The sequence below is a fragment of the Elgaria multicarinata genome, chromosome 5 (assembly GCF_023053635.1).
Source record: "Elgaria multicarinata webbii isolate HBS135686 ecotype San Diego chromosome 5, rElgMul1.1.pri, whole genome shotgun sequence".
NCBI classification, from domain to species: Eukaryota; Metazoa; Chordata; class Lepidosauria; order Squamata; family Anguidae; genus Elgaria; species Elgaria multicarinata.
In genome coordinates this window covers 21,266,167-21,291,916 of record NC_086175.1, presented here as the reverse complement: position 1 = coordinate 21,291,916, position 25,750 = coordinate 21,266,167, and the positions used below count along the sequence as shown (strand labels likewise).

Genomic DNA, 25,750 nt, shown 5'->3' with positions numbered 1-25,750 from the left:
ACGTTAAAAAAAGTTCAAAGCAGACTAGAAGTTACTGTAAAATGCTATTTCTGCTCCAGTGTTTTCCAGACTCGAGGTCTGGTTTTCTTAAATGGCACAGTCTCTTCATTTAAAAATATATGAAGGCAAAGGAGATACTGAAAAGCTTTTATGTGAGGCATGAAAATGGATTTGAATCTCTATACCAGCTGAAGGGAAGCCTTTAACCTCTGACTCTTTCCCCCATAGAAAATGTAAAGTTTGGCCCCCTCTAACGTGGGAGAGTGTGGGAATCTTTCATGCTTCTATTTGTGGTTGTGTCGGGGCAAGGCCCAGACTGGCGTCTAGAAACAATAAAGGCTGATGAGCTGTTCAGCTGGTTACTAATAGGCTCTTAGCTCGTCTTCTCCTTTTAATGCCAGTATATAAAGGAATAGCACCCTAAATTCTCTTCTGTCTAAGAATGGTGCTTACTAAGTGTTATTATGCTTAATGGTAAACTTACCTTTTGAGTCTTATCAGACAGTTCAACCAATTTTTCAAAAGAATTGTTCATCGTGACCAAATCAATGGGAAATAGACCTGCCGCCTGTCAATAAAACTACATTGAACTACATTTTGTACTACAGATAACGAGCGGTGGGCACAATACAGTGCGTAGCCCTGTTGAAATGAATGGGAGCTCAGTTTTCATGCAGCTCCTGTTCATTTAAATGGGGCTTCTGCAAGGAAATTCTCCAGTCCGTTGTGCTTTTCGCATCTAATATAAGGTCATGTTTGGTGGCTTGAGAGTCTGATTGGACACGGGCAACAGTCTCTCTTGGCATATACATGTGCGGGCCCACGCCTGCTCACACAGACATACAAACACACAGGTTTCATTTCTCTGTCTTTAATTATCCCTTTTCAGGTTGATGAGGTAATGCTCACTCTGAAGCAAGCTTTTAGCACGGCTGCAGCCCTCCAGAGTGCCAAGACTCAGATTAAGCTGTGCGAGGCCTGCCCAATGCACTCATTGCACAAACTCTGCGAAAGGATTGAAGGTAGTTGTGAGCCTTTGCTTGCTTGCTTTACATTTGAAGCGCTGTGCTTTTTCATGTTGCAAAAGAGACCAAGGACATTGTCCAGAACATTTGAGAACTACAAGTTCAATCGCAGTTTTTAAAGCTCAGCTAAAAACTTTTCTTTTTCCTAAAGCTTTTAAAACTTGATGTTGTTCGGACTTTATACTGTTAGTTTTACCCTACCCTGTGCCTGTTTGCATTCTCTTCCCCTCCTTATTGTTCTACTATGATTTTATTAGATTGTAAGCCTATGCGGCAGGGTCTTGCTATTTACTGTTTTACTCTGTACAGCACCATGTACATTGATGGTGCTATATAAATAAATAAATAAATAATAATAATAATAACATTAAAACCTGTTCTGTATATACAGGCACCTTTGTCAGACTCTCGGTGCTCATGTGCGTGACTGAGTCTGCAGTCCTGTGTACACTTCAGCGTAAATCCCATTGAACATATAGGTCTGCCTTGCATATACTCTAACTGTAGAAGGAATATAACTGCTTTTGTTGATTTTGCTTTCTTGGAAATATTAAGGTATGAGGATAGGTGTATTCAACTTTGTGTGGATTTTGTTAAGTATTTAGAAGCCCATTCGTGTCCCCCTACCCCACCACCTTTATAGGATTACCAAAGCCTTACCATCACTGTATACCAGACAGGACACTTGCCAGATTGTCACCTGTTAAAGCAATGGAAGAGGGGCTTCCGTTACCTATATGAGCCAACCAAGATGGATAGCTCTGAAGGAACAGACCAAAGGTGCAGCAGTCTGTTGAAAACGTGGCCAGAGAGGCCAAAGCATGATGGCCACAACCATCAAAACCCAACAACATCTGGTGTTTAGTGGTATGGTGCCTCTATGTATGGTGGTTACATTTGGCAGTTGTGGCTACTGCTGCTTTGGCTACTCATGCCACCTGAGGCCATATGAGTGGGACTGTTAACTCATCGTATATATGTCTTCTAAGTTGATTTGACAGCTTTAAATAAAAAAAAAAGTTGAAAAAACAACAGCTATAAAATAGAAAAAATAGTTCTAAATTAAATGGAGGATTGGGTTAATTCCCTTTTTAAAGCTATTTACATAAGAAGCCATAAAACCTTAATTAATCCTCGTTAATCCTGCATTGTGTAAAGAAGTACTCTTTTCTGTCCTAAATCTACTGCCATTAATTTCAGTAGGTGGCCACTAGATCTGATATTAAGAGACAGAGATTAAATTACTCCCCATCAATATTGAAGAACAGAGAGAAAATTGCTCCCCATCACCTACTTCCTATGCAGTTGTAGAACCCTCCGTCAGTTGCCCCATCTCCAATCAACTTTTTTTTCCCTAAAAGAAAAAGCCCTGAATACAAGTTTGCCCCACAGGTAAGGTACATGGCCATTTTAGTTCCTTTCTCTCAGCTCTGACTCACTTTTCAAGATGGGGTGGCCAGAACTTGCAAAGCCTTTCCAAGGCAGCAGTGCTATCAGTTTTATACACAATGATAGTAGCTTCATTTTTAAATCCTCTAATCCGTAAAGGCAAAAGGAAGAGGGGCTGACCAAGGGCAAGATGGATGGATGATATTCTGGAGGTGACAGACTTGACCTTGGGGGAGCTAGGGGTGGCAACGGCCGACAAAAAGCTCTGGCGTGGGCTGGTCCATGAAGTCACGAAGAGTCGGAAGCGACTGAACGAATAAACAACAACAACAATCTGTAACAGGAAATTTATCTCGAGATCTTCAGGCGAGACTCGACTTTGTGTCCCTCTCCCTGGTGGTATCTGCTCTGTGGAAATCCTTTCCTAAAGTGGCCTGGCTGAAGTCCTGATTTGCAGGTTGTTTTATTTGAGGTGGCCAGTAGAGATATGATGTTCTCATTGGTTAGCTTTTGGCCTATGAACTGCATTGGTTTTCTTTTTATCGCACCTCTGTGCTGTAATTATGTGAGTAACATTTTATAACATTTGGCAGATGAATTGAAGTCATGATGGGCAGAGAGTTCTGTTGGAAAGGGGGCTGATATATTCTAAATAAGCAACAGATAAATTCTTTTAAAAAATCAGAATGGAGGGCCAGTGGAAGGCATTTAGTATACTGACATAATGACAAAACTGTCTGTGTGGTACCCTCCTTAAAATGTTCCATCTCTCCCAAAAAACCTTCATGAAGAATATATTCTGCCTTTGCTTAGAATTGTTTCCTGCATTAGGGGGCTGCATGTTTGTGCCTGGACTGAAGTGCTCCCCTGCCCAGTGAAGCTGGTAGACTGACTCAGATAAGCGTCACAGCCTACCTCTATTTCACTTTATTTTCTCTTGCTGTTATAAATGTTTATCACAATAAGCACATGTTTAGTTGTTAGCTCCCTCTGGTGGGCAAAGAGGCAAAGTATGTTAAGTGTTTGCACAAATGCAGTTGCAGTTTAAGCTGAGGTTTTCTTAAAGCAAACCTGAATAAGTATTAGCAGGAGGATTCTGCTTCTTTCTGTTGTAAATCATACCTTCCACAGTTACTAGCTGGTGTATAGGCTGCCTTAATGCCCACATGAAAATCTTGGGGAAGCCCTCTATTTTGAAAGGAGTACATGTAAGAAATAATTTTTCTTTTCTTTTTTCTTATTTGACCTTAACGGCAAAAAAAACCAAAACAGCTGAAATATGACCCCCCTCCCTTCTAGGGTGACCATATGAAAAGGAGGACAGGGTTCCTGTATCTTTAACAGTTGCATAGAAAAAGGAATTTCAGCAGGTGTTATTTGTATGCATGTCGCACCTGGTGAAATTTCCTCTTCATCACAACAGTTAAAACTGCAGGAGCTATGCTGCAGCTATACTGTGACCAGATTTAAAAGAGGGCAGGACACCTGCTGCTTTAACTGCTGTGATGAAGAGGGAATTTCACCAGGTTCTCCATATATACAAATGACACCAGCTGAAATTGCCTTTTCTATGCAACTGTTAAAGATACAGGAGCCCTGTCCTCCTTTTTATATGGTCACCCTACTTGAGCACCTCACCCCACAAAAGAAAACATTTTCATTGATTGGGTCAGAATTCTTTTCAGAACTCACACTTCCTCATTTGTTTGTATTTAGCCCCCAATATATATATATTAAAAAATTATTTGTTTATTTATTGCATTTATATCCTGCCTTTTTTCCTCCAAGGGAGCCAAGGTGGTGTACATAATCCTCCTCTCCATTTCTATCCTCACAACAACAACCCTGTGAGGTGGGTTGGGCTGAGAGTCTGTGACTGGCCCAAAGTCACCCAATGGGTTTCCATGGCTGAGTGGGGACTAAAACCCGGATCTCCCGACTCCCAGTCCAACATTTTAGCCACTACACCACACTGGGCATTCATTTTGTGATTGCTTAATTCTAAAGGTTTAACCTTTAGATAAAGACACTTAGGCCTAACTAGCACACTCACTTGCAGAAGTGTCAAAAGACTGAAAGAGCTGAAATTTTGAGTATTTTAGTCAAGATACCCTGCCTATAGTGGTATACCAAAATCTTAAAGTGGGATGTTTGTAAAGTTCTCCTTCAAAACAGGGATATAAAGTATACTCCAAAATGTTTAATTTTGGAATCTATGTTGTTTATCATTGCAGTAAGCAAGCAAGCTTAAATTAATTTGTATTAATGTTTGTTTAGTTTTGGATGATATGTGAGAGTCGTATTTACCTACTTGCTTGTTTAAGATACTTTTTAAATTGCTACATTTGCAATTTATATAGAAAGCGTAAAAGTTTATGGACTAGAAACATTTAAGAAATGGTTGTTTGTGGAATTGTTTGGGATTTTTTAAAGAATAAATCTGGGTTTCTTGCGGTTCGGTCATAATTTAATATGCTGTAAGCTACCTAGCAGCGTTGAACTCAAGTTTTACGTGTGGTATTCTGCAGCTTTGTGCAAGGAAGATGATGGGATTGTTTGTCAAATGAATGTAACCAGATGTCAATGCCTGCCTCTCCTTTTCTAAGGACTTTATCCACCAAGAGCTAAACTTGTGATTCAGAGACATCTGTCATCTCTCAGTGACAATGAACAAGCTGACATCTTCGAGCGTGTTCAGGTAATAAACTGAAACCGTTAGGATTCATTCTCTAAAATAGGACTGCAGACACCAAGGCTGGAGACACCAAGAATAAAAAGCACTGTATTTATGCCTTAAAAAGTACTGTATTTATATCTCCCCCTTCCCAATTCAAAATTAAAATGTCATCCCATTGTAATTGGTTTTATTTAAACTTTTTTTTATATAATATGATTTTATTAATGTTCATTTAATTTATTGATATTGATTTTATTAATGTTTGCTTTTATGCTGAAAAAGCATAAAAAGGTGTGAAGGGTAATCTTGAAAAAGAGGCTTTGCTACACAACCATTCACAAATACACACTCTTGTGACTATTGTTATATTGTGTTGTGATCCAGTTATTAAGAGCTGAATGTACTGTTGTCACATTAAAATCCAAATTGAACCAAATTACAGGTGTTGACTTCTGCAAAATGTATTGCTTGTTTCCCACTTTACAGAAAATGAAGCCTGTTAACGACCAGGAAGAAAATGAACTTGTGATCTTACATCTGCGACAGTTGTGTGAAGCCAAGCAAAAGACACACATGCATATTGGAGATGTGCCAATGGTAAAATCTTTGTCCTGTGTTGTTGTTATTAACACTGGGAGACACAGTGGAGCAATATTAGCTAAATGCTTCAGTTGGGTGTTTTGCTCCTTGTCGTAATACCCTAATATTGCAGTTCTGAGTATTCTTAGCTGGATGTAAGTCAGTGGGACTGACTTCCAAGTAAATATAATGATCAGGCAGAAGAGTTACCTACTGGTATTGGGTAGTGCTTACTTATCCTTCTGCAAGTTCATTCTGTTGGCAAAATAATGAAGGTAGTAATGTACTATGATGGCTAAAAACAATAATCTTTTATCTGTGGTGAGAGACACTTGGCCTATTAAAAAATCTCTCAAGCACTATAAGCATATTTTTACTGCCTTAGAAAACTGCTCTTTGGTCAAAAGATCATCAAGACAGATATTATGTTAAAAACACACAACTGTTATACGTACCATGACCTGTTTTCCTCTGACTTCTCCCGGAGTAGTTCCAAAAGTATGGAGCTACTTTCTGCGTTCTGCTAATCAGTGGCAAAGACTGTAGGGCGAAGTCAGGGGAAAGTCAATTCATAAGAAACAATACTGTGGTGAAAAGATAGCGAAACTTAACAGTATCAGAGCAGTAAGGTCAAATCTCAGCAGACATTGAGGCACTCCCAGGGAGAAATTAAAATCCATTTGCCTCCCTAGAACATGTAATAATGGGGCCAATTGAGTCTCCCTTGGGAGCCATTCCACAATTGCGAGATAACTACTAAGAATATGGTTCTCTCTGTTTTCTGAATCACTCCGATTTAGCAGGTCTTACACCCGACACCTAGAAACTGGATGCTGCAGCCTAGATGGTTGAAATATTTATGCAGAGTTGGCGCCAGATATGTGGGGGAAAAATTATCCAGCCCTGGTTCTGCAGACAAGAGTTGATAAAATTCCAAAGGTGGCATTCGTGTTAATCCAATGAATAACAATAGTTTTATGGGCATAAATCCCAAAATGTTGGAGGACCCAAATATCATTTAACTTCATCAGCATTTTGGTTTGCTTCATTTTTTTATGTATTTGGTTAAATTAAGTTATTAAATTAATATTAATATTAAGAATGCTTTCATATAGAACCTGAGCATGCAAAGTGCTTCAAATACGTTATAACTAATTTAAGGTAGACCTGAATGATATACAGTATATGTGATTTTAGATGAGGAGTGAGGTTAAATAGAATAGTCAGTTGCTTGGGGCCATCTTGTGAATTCGTGGTTGAAGCAGGATTTAAATTAGAGACTTATTTCACAGCTCAGTCTCTTAGGGCCAAACTAGATATGATGTTGAACATTAATGAATGCAACTCTAATATGTGTGACTTTTGTTGTTGTTGTTGTTGTTGTTGTTTTTGCTAAAAGCATACACAGGGCCCTTCAATTTGGTTTGGGACTGCAGGGTTGAGGGAAAAAGTTAATTTTGACTCCCCTGTACTGTGGCCCCAATTCAAAAAACTTTTAGCAACAACAAATACGTATTTGTCAGTGACGTATTGTACACCCCTGGTGCCCATCTAATTTGACCCCTAGCTCCTACATTGACCTAAACATCAGAGCTTAAGTTTCATTGCATTTTTTTGAGTGTAGGACAGCTAGCCTAGTAAAATAATTTTGAGCCATGTTTTAACTCTTCTTGAAAGAAAAAAAGTACTCCCCACATTTTTTTTTTTAAAAAAGGCAATATCAGATAAATACACTTTCCCCCCTATTTGTTCTTTATATGAATGTGGGTTAGCTTGGCAATAATATGTTTCGGATGTGTTCGGTTGGTCACTTTGATATCAAAACTTGCCTTTATTTTAGCAGAATGCCTCCAACAACACAATTCCAGAAAATGCAGCCAGTGGTGGCAGATTCAAACTTGACATTCTGAAAAACAAGGCCAAGAAATCCTTGACCAGTTCTCTAGAAAACATCTTCTCAAGGGTAAGATTAATTAATTGCTCAGTAACAACAGTTCTTTGTCAGTAAGATCATCATACCATCCTAGATCTTTTGTTAGCTTCTTCATTGGCAAATTAGGTAGGAGTTGGTGCCAATTTTGGCCAAGCACTTTTCTATATTATTTGTTTACTTTTATATTTTAAAGTCGTTAGTAGCTTCATAACAAGACACTTTTATATGTTAGATGTGGCATTTTACCCAGCACAGTGCCTTCTGAAATTCCATTGCTTCTGATTGTGTATAACGTTACTATCTTCATTATGAACTCATGTGTGAAAAAGGAGAAGTAATCTTGGAGGCTTGCATCTGAATTCTGCCTATATCCTGTTTGTTTCCTTAGACAACTTTGGGGAAAATGAGTTGACAGTATTTATAGCAGGTGGGAAAACGTCAGTAGCACTTGGCAAGTAGGCTTAAACCAAGTCGAGGATATATTTTGATTCCCAAAAGTGTGTTCTGGCTGCAAATATAAGTTTTGATTGATGGTGCCATTCCTTGATTGCAAAAATGCTGCTACCGTTATATACTGAGAAAACAGTGTAACCAAAAAGTAGATTGACAATCAATTTTAGGGTTTTATTTTTAAAGTGGCAACTTCCCCAATATATCCTGTGTATAATATTTACAAACATTAACTCAGGCTGCTGGACCTGGTCTTTGATATATGGCTCTGGTCAGCTACTAGTTTTACTGAAGGGTCACCATGAAACAGAATGAAAGGTGCAGAGGGCATTCAGTGAATCAGACTGCTAGAGCATTCTCCATAGCTGGTTGCTGGTAAGACCCATGGTCACAGCTGTTTTAGGGTAGATTCCTGCATTGAGTACGGGGTTGGACTCAATGGCCTTATAGGCCCCTTCCAACTCTACTATTCTGTGATTCTTTCTAATCTTCACTCTTGTCCCTGATTTAGGCACTGAGAGTGGTTGTGGTGGTTAGAAAGTGGTAGAAACGAGCATTTGTTGTGGCCCTGCTACCTAAAATATAGGTTTCAGCGCTTCTATAGTAAGGCTCCATCATACAATGGTATACTCAAAAGTATATATTTTTTAGTTTCAAAAACTAACCAAGAAAAAGTCAACAATCCCATAGTTGTGTGTGTTAATATAGTTTTAGCTTCATAACAGGCACATAGCTCAAATGCTTCTCTATGTTGGAGGGGGAGAGTTGAGGGGCAGACAACAAAATTGGTTTTCAGTTGACTGAATAAATATAACCTGTATTCAACCGCAAAACTCATAAATGCAACATATGCCTCTTGTTTTCAAAGTATGCCAGACCCAGTTTTTGCTAGCTTAAAAACGAAATATGAACAGTAAGCACATTTTTTTAACATTGAAAGGAAACTTTTGGTGCTTCCCTGAAGCAAAACCCTGAACCTCTTAAAATATTTTCATTTATTTCTCCAGTTGTTTTCGGTGCATCGGTAAATATTTGTTTCACTTTCCAGAATTTTGTTCAACAGGACAAATGCTCAATTACTTTGCAAGGTGAATGACACCTTAAACAACTATTGGTCTTGTGGCTTGGGGGTAATTTCAGATGCAAATTTTTAATCATTAAATTTCTTTCTGTGAATAAAATATTACCTCATATTTTGACAGGGTGTTCATTCAAGGTCATGCATGATGCAGAGAGGGGGGCAATGTACATTTGGCCTAGATGCTCCCACCGTGTAGAGATGCTCCTGTGTGCATACTGGATAGATCAGCCATCTGTAATAAAGACCATGGCTTGAATCCGGAGTTGCTCTTCAGTGAACATCAGGGCCTCAGCTAGACCTAGTGGTCTAGCAGGACAGAAGGGTGAAGATCTCACGATATTTTTATCGTGAGATCTCCCCCTCTGTTTACACGGCCACATCTCGGCCACTATTTTTTTAAAAAATTCTTAAAGAAGAAAAGCGCATGAATGCTCATGTGCAGAAAGGTAGGTTTTTTTAAAAAAATTAAACTTAATTTCTCCCCCACCCCACCCCCGATGGGCACAGAGTTCCTGAGGAGCTCTGCACCCCATGTATGGGTCCCGGTTCCTCGCAAGGAACTGTGAGGAACCGTGACAAACCATGATGCCCGCCCACACGTTCCACAGTCTTGGGATCAGCCTGAGACTGTGGAAAAACCGGGCTCAAAGCTGAGGATGAGATCCCAGGGCAAGGGAAGGATCATCCCTCCCTGATCCCGGGATCCCCTGTGCGTCATGTGGATGCACAGGGACGATCCTGGGGATGGCCCGGGGTTTTCGCCCCATCTAGCTAAGGCCCAGGTTTCCCAGCCCTCTGGAACAGATTTTCAGATCCCTGTATGGGGAAGGGAGAATTGATGAAAATTGCCTCCCTGCCTCTTTCCCCAGCATCCTGTGAGCTTGAGTTCTGACCTCAGGCTCCATGACTATATCTTTTATTATTGGTACCTGAATAGAGCTTAGTAAAGAGGCCATTTGTGCAGGATTGCAGTTGTCAACTGGAGTATTTTGGGTTACTTCATGGCTAATCGGGAAAACGTTCTAACTCAAATTTCTTTATCAGGGATGATCAATTTCATAAGCTTAGAGGAAAGGGGCATATGCTTCAGCATTCTGTTGCAATATATATGTAACACTAGAAGCACTTGAAGATGAGCTAAAGATACTGTGTCATGTTCTCTCCTCCTCCTCCTCCTTTTTTTTAAAGTTAGCTTTTCCAAGAGATCTACAGGACAGGACAAGCTCCAAATTCAGATAGATTTACAGACGTGTTGCATCTTGCAGTAGGCCTGTTGCTACCACTTGTCCATAACTGCCCCAGGTGAAATCCTTTTATGGATCAGGATCTTCATGGTCCTCATAGCCTAAAGCAAGTGTCTACACATTGGGGAAATTGGGTGTAACAGAGCAGTTTCTACGTTCTTTAGGGAGCTAACAGAATGCGTGGCCGTCTGGGGAGCATGGACAGCTTTGAAAGATGCAGCAACCTCACTTCTGACAAAGTAGGTAACATGTTTTTAGAAAAAAGATGGTGCATGAACTTATCTGGATATATTTGTGGTAGCTAGATGGTATGAAAGAAAATAAGGGCTAACACAGATACTCAAAGGTGGTTGGGGTAGCAGTAGGTGCAGGGGCTAGTAACTTGTGAACTTATTTGCAAGACTGTTAAAAAAAAACTATAGCAGGGCAATATTAGCCTGTCTTAATTTCTCAGAACTTTACAAGATAATGTCTAAGAGGAAAGTAAGTTAGAAAACCTACTTGCTTTAGAGATAGAAACAGAGTAGTTAATTGTTAATTAGAATGAAAAATATTTGGGGTAAAGTGAGAATATGTAAATATGTAAAGTGAGAAAAAGAAAGCCCTTGTTTATCCCATTTGGCATGCTATCTCTAAAACATTGGCATTTTAAATCTATCATCCTTTCCTGTTGGCACATTTTACACTTTCATTTTATTTCCTGTTTAAATAGCTTCTCTGCCACATGCACATTTGGGATTATTCCCTCCCCCGCCCCCACCCCCAAAAAGACTTGGATATGGAACAGTTCTTGTGACTTTTAATTTTCCTGTTGCTGTTGCTCTTAATGTAACTGTTTTAATTATAGAGCCTTTTTCCAGGATATGCTTTGGCAGGACAGGAAACCCTGTGCATGATCTGTCGAGGAAATGAGTAAAGGAGCTAATTTTGATTGGAGCCCAGGCCTATGGCTTGAATCCCTCCCCCTCCCCCCAAGGCATGTTAAAAAAAATGTTTGTCTGGTAGCTTTTAATTTGTTTTGAGTTTTTTGTGGCATTGTCCGTGAGAGGGCATGGCAAATCCCATCAGCGCATAGGATGTCTGGCATACTTCGTCATTAGCATACAATGGGCTTTGCTTCTTTTTCATCCCGAAGGAGCAGCTTCAGCTCCTTTTTTGTTAACTACAGGGGATCACTCTGACATGCTTAGAAGCTATGGGGCACAGAGGAGAGGGAGCCTCATTCCTGTCTGTGACTGACTGCTTTTAGGACTGCTCCTCTGGGGAGTCCCCTCCCACAACCCCCCCTGCTTCTCCCATATCCTCGGCTTGGAAGCCCTACCCCGAAGAAGAATCCGATTCGCCCCAGTTCAGAAGACGTGCGCACACGTTTAGCCATCTGCCTTCCAGCTCGAAGAGGATCACTTTCCAAGACGGGAGGTCCCAAAGTGTCAGGTCTCCTCTCTTGAGACAGAACTCTGTGGAGCAGAGCAGGTGAGTTCTGAGCTAAGCAACTTTGGGGGTTGCATAAGAACTGGGGAGCTTGTGTAGTTGTTCTTTTCTTCTCCAATTTTCCCTCAGAAGTGTCACATATCCTGGAACTTAAGGACAAGAAGTGTGTTGGAATAATTACTAGGGTGTTTTCCCCCCTCCAACTGTCGGAGACTAATGTTAGCAATTACATCATGATCCTAAGCATGTTTTACTCAGAAGTAACTTTCAGTGACTTTAGTGGGACTTCTTCCTATGTAAGTGTGCATGGGGTTATAGCCTTAAGTTATTGTGTGCTACATATATAGAACTTTGTCCTATGAATGTGTCTCTATGTTTTACTTTAATTTGGTAAAATTACTTTTCTGTGATGGCTATAAAATATTTTAAGCAACTAGGTTACATTTATAAACTAGAAAGCAATTATAGCCTGTCTGAATAGGTATGGCTTAAATGTAAAGAATTGGTCTTGGGCACAGCTCACTCACATGTTCTCCTGTGCAAACTCTGTTGAAATGAATGGGAGATGCACAAAAACATTTGGGCCCATTCATTTGTGAGGTTTTATTTATTTAAATGTTAAAAAGCATTTAATGTTTTGTATAAGGTAGGGTAAACATTTTTTTTAAAGAGGCTTGGTTTTTTTAAAAAAAAATAAACTTTATATTTTAGTGTGGACTTGAGTCTGATTCTGCTTTATTGCAGTAGAAAGATCCATTTCTCTTTGCATTGACCAGTAATTTATGGGACAATGGCTTTATTTATATTATTTTATATCAACATTTATGGGCTGCTTTTCTGACTTAAAAAGACCCTCAAAAGACAAGAAAAGTTGATCAAATTAAAAGCAACGATTACAACAAGGATCTTAAGCAACACAAAAGCAGGAGCAAAATTGGCCGCAGCACCATTGAACCACCATGCCAATCAGGATGGAGAGCGGGGAACAACTTAACTCATATAAAAGGCACACTGAGAAAGGGCGACCTTCAGACACTGAGAAAATCAGAAAGGGGAGTTGTATAGTTGTTTAGGTGCTGAAACCAAGAAGGCCCCGTTCTGCATTCTCATCAACTATATGGTTGATAATAAGAAGGATAATATGGAATCAGGTGGTCCTTTAATTACTTGGTCCTAAACAGTTTAGGCCTTTAAAGGTGGTCACTAGCACTTTAAAGGTGGTTACTGGCATTTTGAATTGAGCACAGAAACAAGCTGGGAGCCATGAGAATCAAATAATTTCAGACTGGCATGCTCAAACCTCCCCAGCTCTGTCAGCAATCTGGCTGGAGCATTCCACACCAGGTGCAGCTGCCAAACATGTGCAGTAGCACTACTTTGTGTTACAGTAGTTTAAATTGCACATGACCAAAGGCTGTGTAGCAGTGTCCAAATCTGCAGTAGACTTTGACTGGCTGACAGTGCCTATAAATGTGGAATATTCTTATGCAGGGGCTGTTAAATTGTGGTCCTTAAGGCTGCAATCCTATACAACCTTAGGTAGGAGGAAGTCTCGTTGAACTCAATGGGGCTTACTTCTGAATAGACATGGATTACACTGTAAGTGTCCTTCAGTGGCTTCACAATTAGAAACTTGGTACTTTGCAATAATTATGTAGGTATATTAATATATAGGGAGCAAGTGCGTTACACAGAAATTGTTGTTCTTGTCCTTGGAATCCCAGCATCTTTTTCAACATAGCAAATCTGCAGAGTTGGATTATCCGTCATGCAGGATTTTAGAGGGGTGTGTGTGTGTGTGTGTGTATGTGTGCAATGGAACCTCCTGAGCGCTGCTGTAGAGGTTGGCTGTACAAATTCCAGAAGCTATAACACACTTATAAAACACACTGAACAGTGTCTCCTGAATTGCTATTTAAGTTAGCCATGATTAGTGGAAGCCAGTTAGAACGAGCTGTGTCGGAACAGCTCTAGGTTAGATCTTGTTTCCCTTATTTTTAGAAGGTGAGAATTTCCAAGCTGTTCATGGTGCCAGTCCATTTTGGTTTGTTTCTTTCTCTGTTGAAATGAGTGATGGAAAAACTTGTTAAAAAGTCACACCATTGACTGCCAAACTGGTGATAACACCAGTACAGAAATCCTCATGGCTGAGCTTGCTGCAGAGCTCCACATCCATCAGTTCCAGCACCTGCCTCTACTGATCTCCAACATGAAATAGGGTTCTCCTGCATCCGTTGTTTGTGCCTGTGTGCATGTAAGAATGCCGTGCAATGGAAGCACATTTCAGGTTCCCAGTCTGGTAGCAGTCTCACCACTGGTGTAGCTTCATTCAAAGTTAAGGAGGTCACCACAGCTCTGTGTAGTAACCTCTTCCCAAGCTGTTGACAGCAGATTATTCCCAATAGAAAGCCTACTTTCTAAAAATGGGGAATCTGTCACCAATTTTATCCACTTCTGTGTCAATAGGTTGCTTAGGAACTTCTGCAGATCTGGATTCCTCTTAAATGCTCTGTTTGGCAAAAGGAGTAAATCAGTAGGTTGCTTGTCAGAAAAGTGACCTTGAGTTTTTGCAGATAAATTTAGTGTCTTGTTTTTGTTTTGCTGCTTTTGTTTTCTCAAATAGTAATCACAATGTTGCAGTAAAACAGGAATCTTGAACAATAATTGTGTTAGACTTGCTGACAGCATTTATTTATCCATCACTGCAGAGCTGCTGTCTTGCTGGGTCAGCAAGTTTCCTAGTCAGAACAGCAACTCTACTACAACTTCTTGATCATATGTTGTTTTTGTGCATGTGTACAGACTCAAAAATTACCAACCTAGAAATGTTTGGTAGCGGAGACGGCAATAATCTGCCTCCTTCTTTAAAATCCTGAGATAATTCTAATGATACTTAAGTTTTTTTCCATTAAGTGCACCTTTGTAGAAGTGTTTAAAAGTTTAGTTGAACACTTGTCCAGTAAACTGTATTTAACTTCTCAAATGTTTTTGGAATAACTAAATTTTAAAACCTATTCATCCAGCTATTAAAGAGTGAGTCTTTAAATGTTTAAGAATGCTTACTTCCTTAAAAACTTAATGGGTATTGTATACGTAATATCTTGTCCTTCCAACTCCATCCGTTGAATAATTTCATTTTGACTTGCTTCACCATTCTATATTCTATAATTGTAAAATAAGCGGATGCTCTGTTTTATGCTTTAATCGCACACCCAGATGAACACACACACACACACACACACATATACACACACACCAATGTCTGGAGAAGATATTTTTCCCTTGTTGGAAACAGGCCCATATTCAGAAGCATTGTGGCAGAGAGGAACCTGAGCAGGGTGAGGGGTCAGTAGCCAAATATTATTAAAGTTAGTGAATTTATGAAATAACTTGAATTTATAAAAACACACACCAAAACATAAAAATCTGATCCTGGCAATCATGCAGTACTTTTTGAATTAATATGTCATACACTTAAAGAGTGGTAACAGGGTTACTATGGGTTGATGTAATAAACCCAAAATAGCTGCTGTACATCTTACACACCCTTGCAATTTCATAACATGTATCAGAACTTACTTTTGTCAGAATGTTGTGATGTCATAGAATCATAGAATAGCAGAGTTGGAAGGGGCCTACAAGGCCATCGAGTCCAACCCCCTGCTCAATGCAGGAATCCACCACCATGTACATTGATGGTGCTATATAAATAAATAATAATAATAATAATAATAAAGCATCCCTGACAGATGCTTGTCCAGCTGCCTCTTGAATGCCTCCAGTGTGGGAGAGCCCACAACCTCCCTAGGTAACTGATTCCATTGTCGTACTGCTCTAACAGTCAGGAAGTTTTTCCTGATGTCCAGCTGGAATCTGGCTTCCTTTAACTTGAGCCGGTTATTCCGTGTCCTGCACTCTGGGAGGATCGAGAAGAGATCCTGGCCCTCCTCTGTGTGACAACCTTTTAAGTATTTGAAGAGTGCTATCATGTCTCCCCTCAATCTTCTCTTCTCCAGGCTGGGTATGGATAAAGTCTGTGGAACATTACAGCCATTGAGGGATGTGTTAGATGCAAGACGAGTCATTTCAGACACTCTTTGTTTAACCTGATGTCATTTGGTCAACAGAATACTGGTGGTGATCTCAACGTATCACAGGGCTTAGGATCTTTTAAACATAATGAATGCTGAAAATCTTGGGAAGGGGGGTCTTTAATGTCACAGGAGAGTGTAGTTCATCTTGACTAGAATCCTTCTTCAGAGTAAACACATGATGCACCTTTTTGTTGCTTTCAAATTCATACCTGTCATTAGCAAAATCTCATGATGTACTAGCATGTAATACAGGCAATTTGCACACTGTTTTGGTGATAATGCCAATTGTAATTCAGGTCTTAACTGAACTCAGCCTCCAATATGGTGAGTATAGATGAAAGTCTGGGAGCTCTTTAAATAACTGTTGTACTGAAACTTATTTGCTACGCTTTCTCTTATCGCCTGCTGTCAGGCCGGCAATTTCCCGACGTGCTCGCAGTGAGAGTGAATCATCTGCGCAGTCCAGTCTCCCTCCTTCCTTCTCTGCCCCGTCTTTCCTGAAAAGCTTTTACCAGAGCTCAGGAAAGCCACCTCCTCAGTCTGAAAACGAACTCCCCAAGAGGTGAGAGCATCGGTTCCTGCCTGGCCTGCAACGCTGCACTTCCACGCAGCTGGCTTGCAATAGGAATTTTAGTCACTTGCTGCTCCTTCAGTTGTTTCCTGAGCATCTGTGAACAGTGCATTCTGTGGAAATGCTTGCTGAAAGTTACAGAACAGATATCTTGCTTAACTGCTGCACTGTTCGTAATTCTGATGCCAAAATTAGAAAAAGAAAAATCAACATTGCCAAACGCAATCAGTGAGAAATCACGAGGCTTTTCTCTAAAGCTCATGAGATTGTTTTTGAAAATTGGTCTGTTTTCTTTTAAACTGTCCTATAAGACTTTGATTTACTTCTCTAAAAGGCCTCTATGTCTAACCAGTATGACCTAGTACTATATTTGGATGGGGAAGTCCCCTTGTTTTCTTGGGTGGCCTTGGGCATTTGTAAAATGGAAGTACTGTTGATCCAACTAACAGTATTGCTGTAAGATTGATTTTACAATATGTTGATGATTAAAGCAGTTTACACATTAAAATTTGCTATATTTTTAAAACCACTACAAACCTAAAGGCCTATCAGATTAAGCCCCCTCTCCAAAAGTGCAAAATTAACTTTACATTACTGCTGAGTTAATGATATAAAGAAAATAACCAGCTGTTCTCCAGATTCTTTTTGTAAGAATTGGCAATGTTGATGATTTTAGAGCACCTACTAATTAGCTTTTTTTTATAATGTGCTGAATGGCAGAGGGAGTGTAAGGTTGTCCACGTGTGGCTAACATTGGCATGATTTTTAATGCTTTAAAACATGGAACATAATTTGCACCATCCTCAGCAAAGTCCTGGTGCCTGGTATCTTTGAATGTTGTTATAGGGCAGTCTTCCTCAACCTGGTGCCTTCCAGATGTGTTGGACTACAACTCCCAACATCCCCAACCAACATGGAAGGATGTTATAGGGTGTGGCGGTGAACCCTTATCTGATTCCTTTTGGTTAATCTGGATATTTGCATTTCTAAGGCATCCATCAGTGGTGTGGTGCCAGAGATGCAGCTGTGTTTGAACCCACACCCATTTATTATGCAATTATACATTCTGATAGGTCTACCTTAGCAAATGTGAATTACTCACAACTCAATGATAGTGAAGATGATCATTATGTGTGGCCCAGCTACATAGATCCACTTCCCTTTCCAAGGAATTGCAAGGAAAAATTATTTTTGAGCAAGCCCTTCTGAAGTAACATTGCATGTTTGGGGAACATCAACACCACCTTTGGTGTCTCAAAATTATTTTACCAATGGGAGTGGGGTTCGAGACTGTATTTGAATGGTTTGGGAAATGTAGTTTCTTCATCTCGGGTGCTCATGAAATTGTACTGCACTGGTTACATCCTTCATGGTTCTTCTGCCTCACTTTTAGTTTCTTGTTTGGTGGAGATTTGTATTGTGCTGTAACTGGAGGTTACACAGGCCCAATTTAGAGCTCATGGACCCAGAACTTTGAGATGGAATTATGTCTGACATTTGGCTCTTTGCCAAACTAGCTTGTGAGTATACAAGTAATGCGGTATCTGCCCCATAGAGTTCAAAAGGCTGCTGGCCCACACTGATTTGCACAATGCATTGCTTATTGACTTTGTAGAATTTGCAGCAAAGAAGAAGAAATAGTTCATGGGTAACAATGGTGTGTGTGTGTGTGTGTGTGTGTGTGTGTGTAAAATAGTCACTGGAAGATGCCAGGGCCCCACTGGTACCAAGGTACACTGAGCGTAAAAGAGTTTAGCTGCAATGATATACAAGTAATTGGTTCCTGGGCTTTTGAATGATATTTTGAAGTATCATTTCATATTAATTATTATATCTGGTACATCAGCATTGTGGAAATCATTTGTGCATCCTCTCTGATGTTTTCGATGACATCCAAAGCTTCCCTTACTGAGTCAATAGTTGACTAGCTCAGTGAGAGAGTTCTAGTGAACTCAGCCACAGCTACAATAAATATCAAAACAGAGATGCATCATACAAATTCAAGCTACCTCTGATCCAATAGTTGGCCATCCAACATCCAAAACGTTTCTGAACAAAATGGGGCTGGTCTTCAGAAGTTCAGCAAGGATGGGTTTTGTCAGACCAACTGAAACTCGGGAGAGTTAATAGTCACAGATTTCTCCAATTGGGTTATAGCCCTACTTTTAGCAGTTCCCACTTCTTACCTCTGGGGTCTCATAATTGTCGGCTGCAATCAGCTCTTTTACTGTGCTGATCCCTGGTTTCTAGGTTGGGAGGGCAGAAGATCTTGGCCTCCCTCTGTTGCCACTGTGCCTAATAGCTGACAATTGCAGTAAAGAGTTTCAGTATGTGTCAAGCACCCCGTCACAGTGATTACCTTGTGTGTTAAAACAGAAAGCAGGTTGTTGCTGTTGGATGGGAGTATTTGTTTTTTATTTGCAAGCGACATCTGTAATTCTATAGCTGTCGGGCACCCTGATATTTTGACACATTTCATCTAGTTTTGTGCAGTGCTTTTTCTATGCAGCAAAAGAAACTGAATTAAGGATTATGTTTCCTTCTTGTAAGCAGAAAAAATGGAAGTGTGTGATCTTACTGTGCCTTAGGGCATTGTAAAGTGTTGAGCAGCATCAGGATCAGCCAGTCAGAGAATTAAAACTGATAGGAACTTTGCAGCCTCAGGACAGAAATATTTTCATTTCTTCCTGGTTATGAATTACGTTGATAAGATAAAGTTGTGTGAAATTTTGAGCTTTCTTTCTTTTCTGCTCACTGCATGTTTTGGCTTTCCAGATAATTTCAAAAGTACAGACTAAGAGGTGAGTTTGCCGTTTGGATTTTGTGTGTTCCTTCAAAGGAAAGGAGAACTGAAAGCAAATTTAAAAGTGAGAAAATGCAAATTTTGGTCATGAGCAGCAGCAATAAAGAGTTGCTCGTGAGTCGGCTGTAATTTGTAGCTTAAACTTCAGAAACATTCCAGTTACGCACAAAAGAAGGGGAAAAATAATTTTGGAATGACAATCACAAAAGGATATTATGAAGACGTAGTGCTTCATTTGGAAGGGTGGCTGTCTTGCCACTTTGGAAAAACCCTGCTTGTATTTGGAGAAGCTCTTGAAGAAGGAAGTTTGCAAATGTAGAGACACACTTCAGCACAACCTCGTAACTGGCTAAAGTGAAAACAGGTTTGTGGCACCGTAGGTAGGTTAAATATTTTGGTAATTACTTTTGGCTGTTGCACAATATATCACCTGCTTAAGGGTACAAGGGCAAAAAGATAAAATGTTCAAGGCTTTTCACTGTTGTTCTAATTTGCTTACCTCTGTGTGCCGATTCAATTCAAAGAAAAAGTTGCAGTGCAACTTCAGAGAAGGTTAGTATTATAATGGATTAATGGCTGCCTTTCTGGTATTATTTAATACTGTTTTTTCGGAAGTGTGATGTGTGCTCATGAGAGATATGCAAGAGTTTGCTTTAATCAAGAATAATACTAGGATCTCTGCTGCTGTATTGGTAAGAAACAGGGCAGGGAATGATTAAGCCCAATCACAGCTAACTTTCATGCCAGCTGTGTTTTCGTGCGCTGGACACAAATGCCGCAACTATAACCTACAAGCAGAAGCTGATAGTGCATCTTTTTTCTGGACTCTGTTATTGGTAACTTCTTTAGGATGGATAGGTTGTATTTGCCTTGTTCCATGAGACTTTTTTCCCCAATCTAGCGAAGATTGAAAAAAGCTCCACAGCTAAAATGTTAAATTGCCGAATAAATGCACCCTATATACTGTTGCGGCATCAATGCAATACGTTTTGAAAGAGTTTAAGAGTTTCATACTCAAAATCACATGTACCAGCTCACCAGTTCAAGTTTCTTCCTTTTTTGTAGTTCTTGAATATGTTCAACAGATTTTTTTTGTAGAGATTATTAACTATAGTGCTCCAGCTTAAATTTTTGTTTGTGTTCGTTTGTTTTCAAGTACTGGTGGTTGCATTCTAACTATTTTAATGCTGTAAAGCGAAGAGTTCTATTGCTGTTAATTGGTTCAATGAAAAGTGGGCAGGGCTTATAAAGGAAATACATAACAGATCTTTTTTGAGTCGCAGGCAGAAAATATGATTTGATCCTTGCTAGGGTATAGGAAAAATGATAAGACCTCTCCCTCCTTTTCCTATCCCTTTTTAATATGACAGAGACATTCCTTGCTTCACCCAGTGTTGTAGAGTTACACTAGAGTGTACCCAGTGCAAAAGCACCACCTGAAGCCACAAGTTGCCTGGGAATTTGAAAGCTCCAAAATATTTCAGGAATGATTCTCTTAAAATATACATGAGGTTGGAGCTAGGGAATGTAGGGAAGTTGGTGGTTCCAGAAACCAAAATTGGCCTAAAATAGTATTTCTAATTTCTTGATTTAAAAGATATTAAAAGGTATTGGTGCCTTGGGCAGGGCCTTGTGTAGGAGCCCAAGGGTTCAAGGGAATGGAAATGGGGGATCTGATTAGATACAGGCGGAAACAAGTTGTTACCTGATGGACCAGGTAAAGGCAGGATGGCATCAGATATGTTATGGGTGAAGCCTTTTAGTGGATTTTAGTGGGATTAATAACAAAATCTTTAATATGATGTGACCTTGGAACATAATGGCTTTTCTGAACCTGATGCCATTTACCTGCCAGAACCTGTTTTTTATTTATTGTGTCTAGTACTAAAATATGTGTGGTGGTGCAGGATGAGAACTTAGCCTGTAAATGGAAGCTTTAATGTGCATGTTTCATTGTGCATGTGGTCCTTCCACACCAGCCTTCTCCAATCTGATGCCCTCCAGATGCAACTTGCATCATTTCTAGACACCAGTTGTTTCCATTCTACGTTATTCCACAGTCATAACAGTTTTCTGAACTGATCTGCAATAGCTCTTATTATTTGTATGGGATAAGATCCCCCTGCATTTCCCCCAGCTGGTAACCCTTGGAATAGTGGCTAGCTCATCTTCCTTACCCTCAAACTATTTTTTTCCAAGAAAGGCTTCATCTGATTGTAATGGACCATACATATTTCTTCCTCTTTCCACTGAAGCACATAAAAAACTATAGTTGGTCTTTTTAAAACCCAAAAGGGTGCCCTGTATTGTTTTCTGAAAATTCAGCTCATAGCTGCCTTCTAGGAGCACCATGTCTCAGCACACGAATTCATCTGGAACATAAATTTGGTGAGTCGCTTTGACTTCATAATATTGTCTTTGGGTAGCTTCCTGAATGGTAGCCAGTTTCAAAGCTAGCTGGTATACATAGTCAGCAGGATTAGAATATTGTTCTGGGATATTTGCACCAACAAATAGTTCTATGGAAAGTCAATTTCCCTTCCAATATTACCTTATATGGACTATAACCAGTAGTGGTCTACACACTTTTTTCTGCATGCAGTCGTTATGACCAGCAAAAGACTGTCACACTTCTCTTCATAATCCCTCACACTGAAAGCTAGCTTTTCATACAATGTAATACTTAAAACACTCAAAACGTCCATAGGATTGTGGGTGGTGTGAAGTAGTACAAGTTTTGTGGATTTCCAGCAGTTCACAGACCATGTGAAAGAGATATGACTCAAAACCCATGCCTTAATATGTGTGTAGGAATGCCATGGACACACATTTCTCAACAAAACCCAGGCTGTCAGGGTTTCCTGGTTAGGAAGCGCATAGGCTTCAGCCATTAGGAGATGTAAACCGTGACCACTAAAATAGATCAGTTTTCTCTTGGTGTACTGGAAGAGGACCTTAGCATATCTATGGTTCCATTTTCTAGAGGATGCCTAGCAGACAAAGAGATCAGTTGTACTCATGGTCTTACTTTAGCTGTTTTCCTAACCCCATATGTTATGCATTTTCAGCATTTATTTATTTCTTCCATCCAGCCCAATAGCAATTTTGGATTTTCTTTATCATCTTCTCAACACCTAGCTGCTTCGCGGTTGCACTGATGTGCAAGGCCTCTAGACTTCATACAACTGAAGCAGCGGTTTGGGTCCAACTTGGCTGCCTATTCCTAGATGGTATTCCTGTACAAGTGAAATTCTAGTTCACCGCAGTATTTCTGTAAGCCTTTTGGCCACTGACTGCCATGAGTGGTTTTCCAGTCCTCTGTAAGCTGTATCCTCTGCTTGGGATTCTAGGAGAGTCTTGAGTTCTTTAGTTTGTAAATGCCTGAGGATAGGGACCTAACCTTTGCGTATGTTACCCTATAAAGCAACGTTGGGCAGAACGTAAATCAAGATCTACTAATAGATCACTGGATAATTTGCAGTAGATCAGCAAATTACTTCAACAATTATCACAACTCCTGTGCCACACCCTCCTCATAACTGATCTGTAGTAACATATATGTAGAATCAGATTTGTATGTACATGTCATCCCATGGCTCATGGGATGTAGTTTATAATTGGCTCCGACCCCTCAACCACCATTTTGCATCTTGTTCCAGTTGATGGACCCTTGGATTCTGGTAAAAAGCAAAGTAGATCCCACAAGGCCTAAATCTGTCCCTGCCTGCTGCAAAGTATATGTTAGCCTGTAAAACAGAGACTTTTTGCTATTGGTTGGGGTATAAATATTGTAAATAAAACAAAATGAAGCACTATGCGCATCTGCTTTCCTCAACTTGGTGCCCTCTAGATGTGTTGGACTACAACAGTATTCCCCACCTCTACATGTTCAGGAGCACTGATATACATTGATGTGGTATATATTTTAAAACATGTCTCACGTTGTCTATGAGAGCTACGGGGGGGGGGTATGGAATTATTCCTGTTCCTCCTTTGTGCATTTCCCTTTTATGAATTTCGGGGCGGGGTGGTAGTAGAAAGGGGTACAAATAAAAGGTTTCTTGTGGCAATTGCTCTCTTGCCCTTTTTGCCTCCTAATGCTGTCTGGCATTTAGTAATCTACAGAAAATGTTTGGATCACAGCTGCAAAGGGAACAACTTATGACTCTGCAGAAGAAGTAAAAGCTTGATAAATCATTTGCTTTCCTGCACGTAAATACCTCCTGGAATGTTGGTGCAATTAGAAAAGGGAGACTTAATACATTGATTTTGAACTTCTCCCCAAGTTAAAGTGACTCATATATCTATAATGTAGCCTCCTTTGTCCAAAAGGCCTGAGGCAATCATGAATCTTCTGGTATCCAGGTTTAAATTCAGGATAAAGGGACATAAGGGCAGTGCAACCAATTTGGAGAAATGAGTCCTGTTTTGGATGAGGACGATTCTACTGTATCCAGTTTCTTCTTCTAATTGCTATGCAATCTTCAGTTTTAAGCATTATTTGCGCATCTGTACGGTTTTAGTGATTCCAGAATGGGAGTAAGGAACTTCCAATGGCTTATGGAAACATGGATAGGTTTACAGGCTTCTGGCTATAGTATACATGTGTATGCGTGGGGGTGGGGTGGAGAATATTATGCTAAGGGCTAAAACAAGGGGAACACTGGGGCCAAGATGAGAAAATGGAATAACTTGGGAAGCCCCAATGTACGATGATTATACTGTTTGGATGTAGTCCTGTGTGGCTTTAAAGACCTGTTTTGCTGGCATTGCATGGGTCATCAGTAGGCTTTTTATCAAGACTACAGCTTAATGACTTGGGCTGTCTTCTTTTCTTCCTGATTCTTCCTATAGTGATGGGGAAAGAAGAAAAAGGACCTCCTCTGTATGCAGCAATGACTCACTAAATGCTAGTGGAATCATTCTTACTCCCCGCCGGATTTCCTGGCGTCAGAGAATCTTCCTAAGGGTTGCATCGCCCATGAAGAAATCCCCCTCAGCGATGCAACTTCAAGGTCCGTGTGCATTTAGTAGAGCAATCTATGTAATATCCTTTGATTCCTTATTCTCTTTAAGAGTAGCAGTCTGTTTTTAAAGATGTGGGCATGTTCTAGAGGGTGCACCTAAGCTCTAGTACTTGATATGACATGTTTGATTCATGTATGGGCATTAACTTTAAGGGGAAACTGCACCCTCTTGGGCATATTAGACCTTTTTTTTTGCCTTTACTTTTGATTGCAAAATACACATTGGGTCAAGCAGCTTAAGGACTTGGTGTAGGAATGGTCTCCAGTTGTTTTACGTAATCTGGCAGCCTACTGCCTGAATTGCTTAGACCACATCATATTGGTACTCCAAGAAAAATGCTGGCATTCAGTTGCCTCCCAGATATAATTCAACTAGCTGCTTTTGACCTATAAATCTCAAAATGGTTCGAACTAAGTTTGGTTTCTTGTTGCATTCTTCTCCGATCTTTATTATGAGGTTTTGAGTTTTTCCCTTTGACAGTATCTTCTGGACTAAAGGATGGACAGAAAGGGGGCTGCTCCCCAGCTTCAAGTTTATCCTAATGAGGTCCACTATAGTCTAGGCTTGGACATTTCTGAAAATGATATATATAATCCTATCATCATCTGCTTAGTAGAGCCTACTCCAGTGCTTGTCCCTGAATAGGTCCAGAATTACGTTGTTTTTGGTTCAGAAGGAACAGCTGCTTTTTAGATTTAGTTTTGGGGCAGGCAAGCATAGAGTGGGTTAAACACTTGTAATCAGTAGTAAATTTCTTATAATAAAACTTGATAAAATATAAATGAGGAAGAATTTGTTTTGTTCACTTTTCTGAGGTTATGAAGAATTGCATGCTTTTCTAATGTTTATTCCCATAATCATATTGACAGATACTGCTACTACCAGAAGGAAGCTCTAATAGCAGTTTTGATGCATTAATTGTATTTTACGTTAGCAGTGGGAAGGTATTCATTCAAGGGATGGTATAGGCCAGAAGGAAAGGTTCAAATTATTCAGTATCTTTTCAGCATGCCTATTTTAAAGCCATTTAATGACACATAAAGGGAATATAAAATCCTAACTTACTTCACTCTCTAAAGCAAAACTTGCAAATTATAAAAGCGCTTTTGAACTTCTGATTGGATTGGTCTATTCAAAGCACTACGGATGATTAAAGGTCCTTCATTAGCACTTGTTATATTCAAAATGGCACGTGATAGGATGATGCTGATGGCTTGAATGTATTGTCTCTCTGTTTGGCAGATCAAATTGTGGATACCAAGAGTCTTAAACAGTGTGCTTACTGTTGCATGAAGAAGCAGTATTGGATGAGATAATAAAATCCAGAGTTGAACTAATCAGAGCAGTATGATAAATCTAAGATAATGGCCAAGAATAGTTATTTTGTCCTTTTCCAATGGGGGTACAGTTGCGTGCCAGTAGCTGTTTGTGTGTATGTCCCATTA

At 39.9% G+C, this 25,750-nt stretch overlaps 1 protein-coding gene across 3 annotated transcripts in view; it reads left to right on the top strand.

Annotated features, from left to right (window-relative positions):
• The window catches only part of TBC1D4 (TBC1 domain family member 4), a 49,422-nt gene that overhangs the window by 4,951 nt on the left and 18,721 nt on the right, over positions 1-25,750 (top strand). The window contains exons 4-11 of one of the 3 annotated variants that reach the window (XM_063126017.1): positions 890-1,022; positions 5,021-5,112; positions 5,578-5,688; positions 7,514-7,633; positions 10,543-10,617; positions 11,628-11,851; positions 16,316-16,465; positions 24,132-24,292. In XM_063126017.1, coding sequence (XP_062982087.1) covers positions 890-1,022; positions 5,021-5,112; positions 5,578-5,688; positions 7,514-7,633; positions 10,543-10,617; positions 11,628-11,851; positions 16,316-16,465; positions 24,132-24,292 — 1,066 coding nt within the window. Of the gene's footprint in view, positions 1-889; positions 1,023-5,020; positions 5,113-5,577; positions 5,689-7,510; positions 7,634-10,542; positions 10,618-11,627; positions 11,852-16,315; positions 16,466-19,463; positions 19,658-24,131; positions 24,293-25,750 lie in introns of those variants that run through there. The other 2 variants (XM_063126018.1, XM_063126019.1) reach the window with 2 other exon arrangements.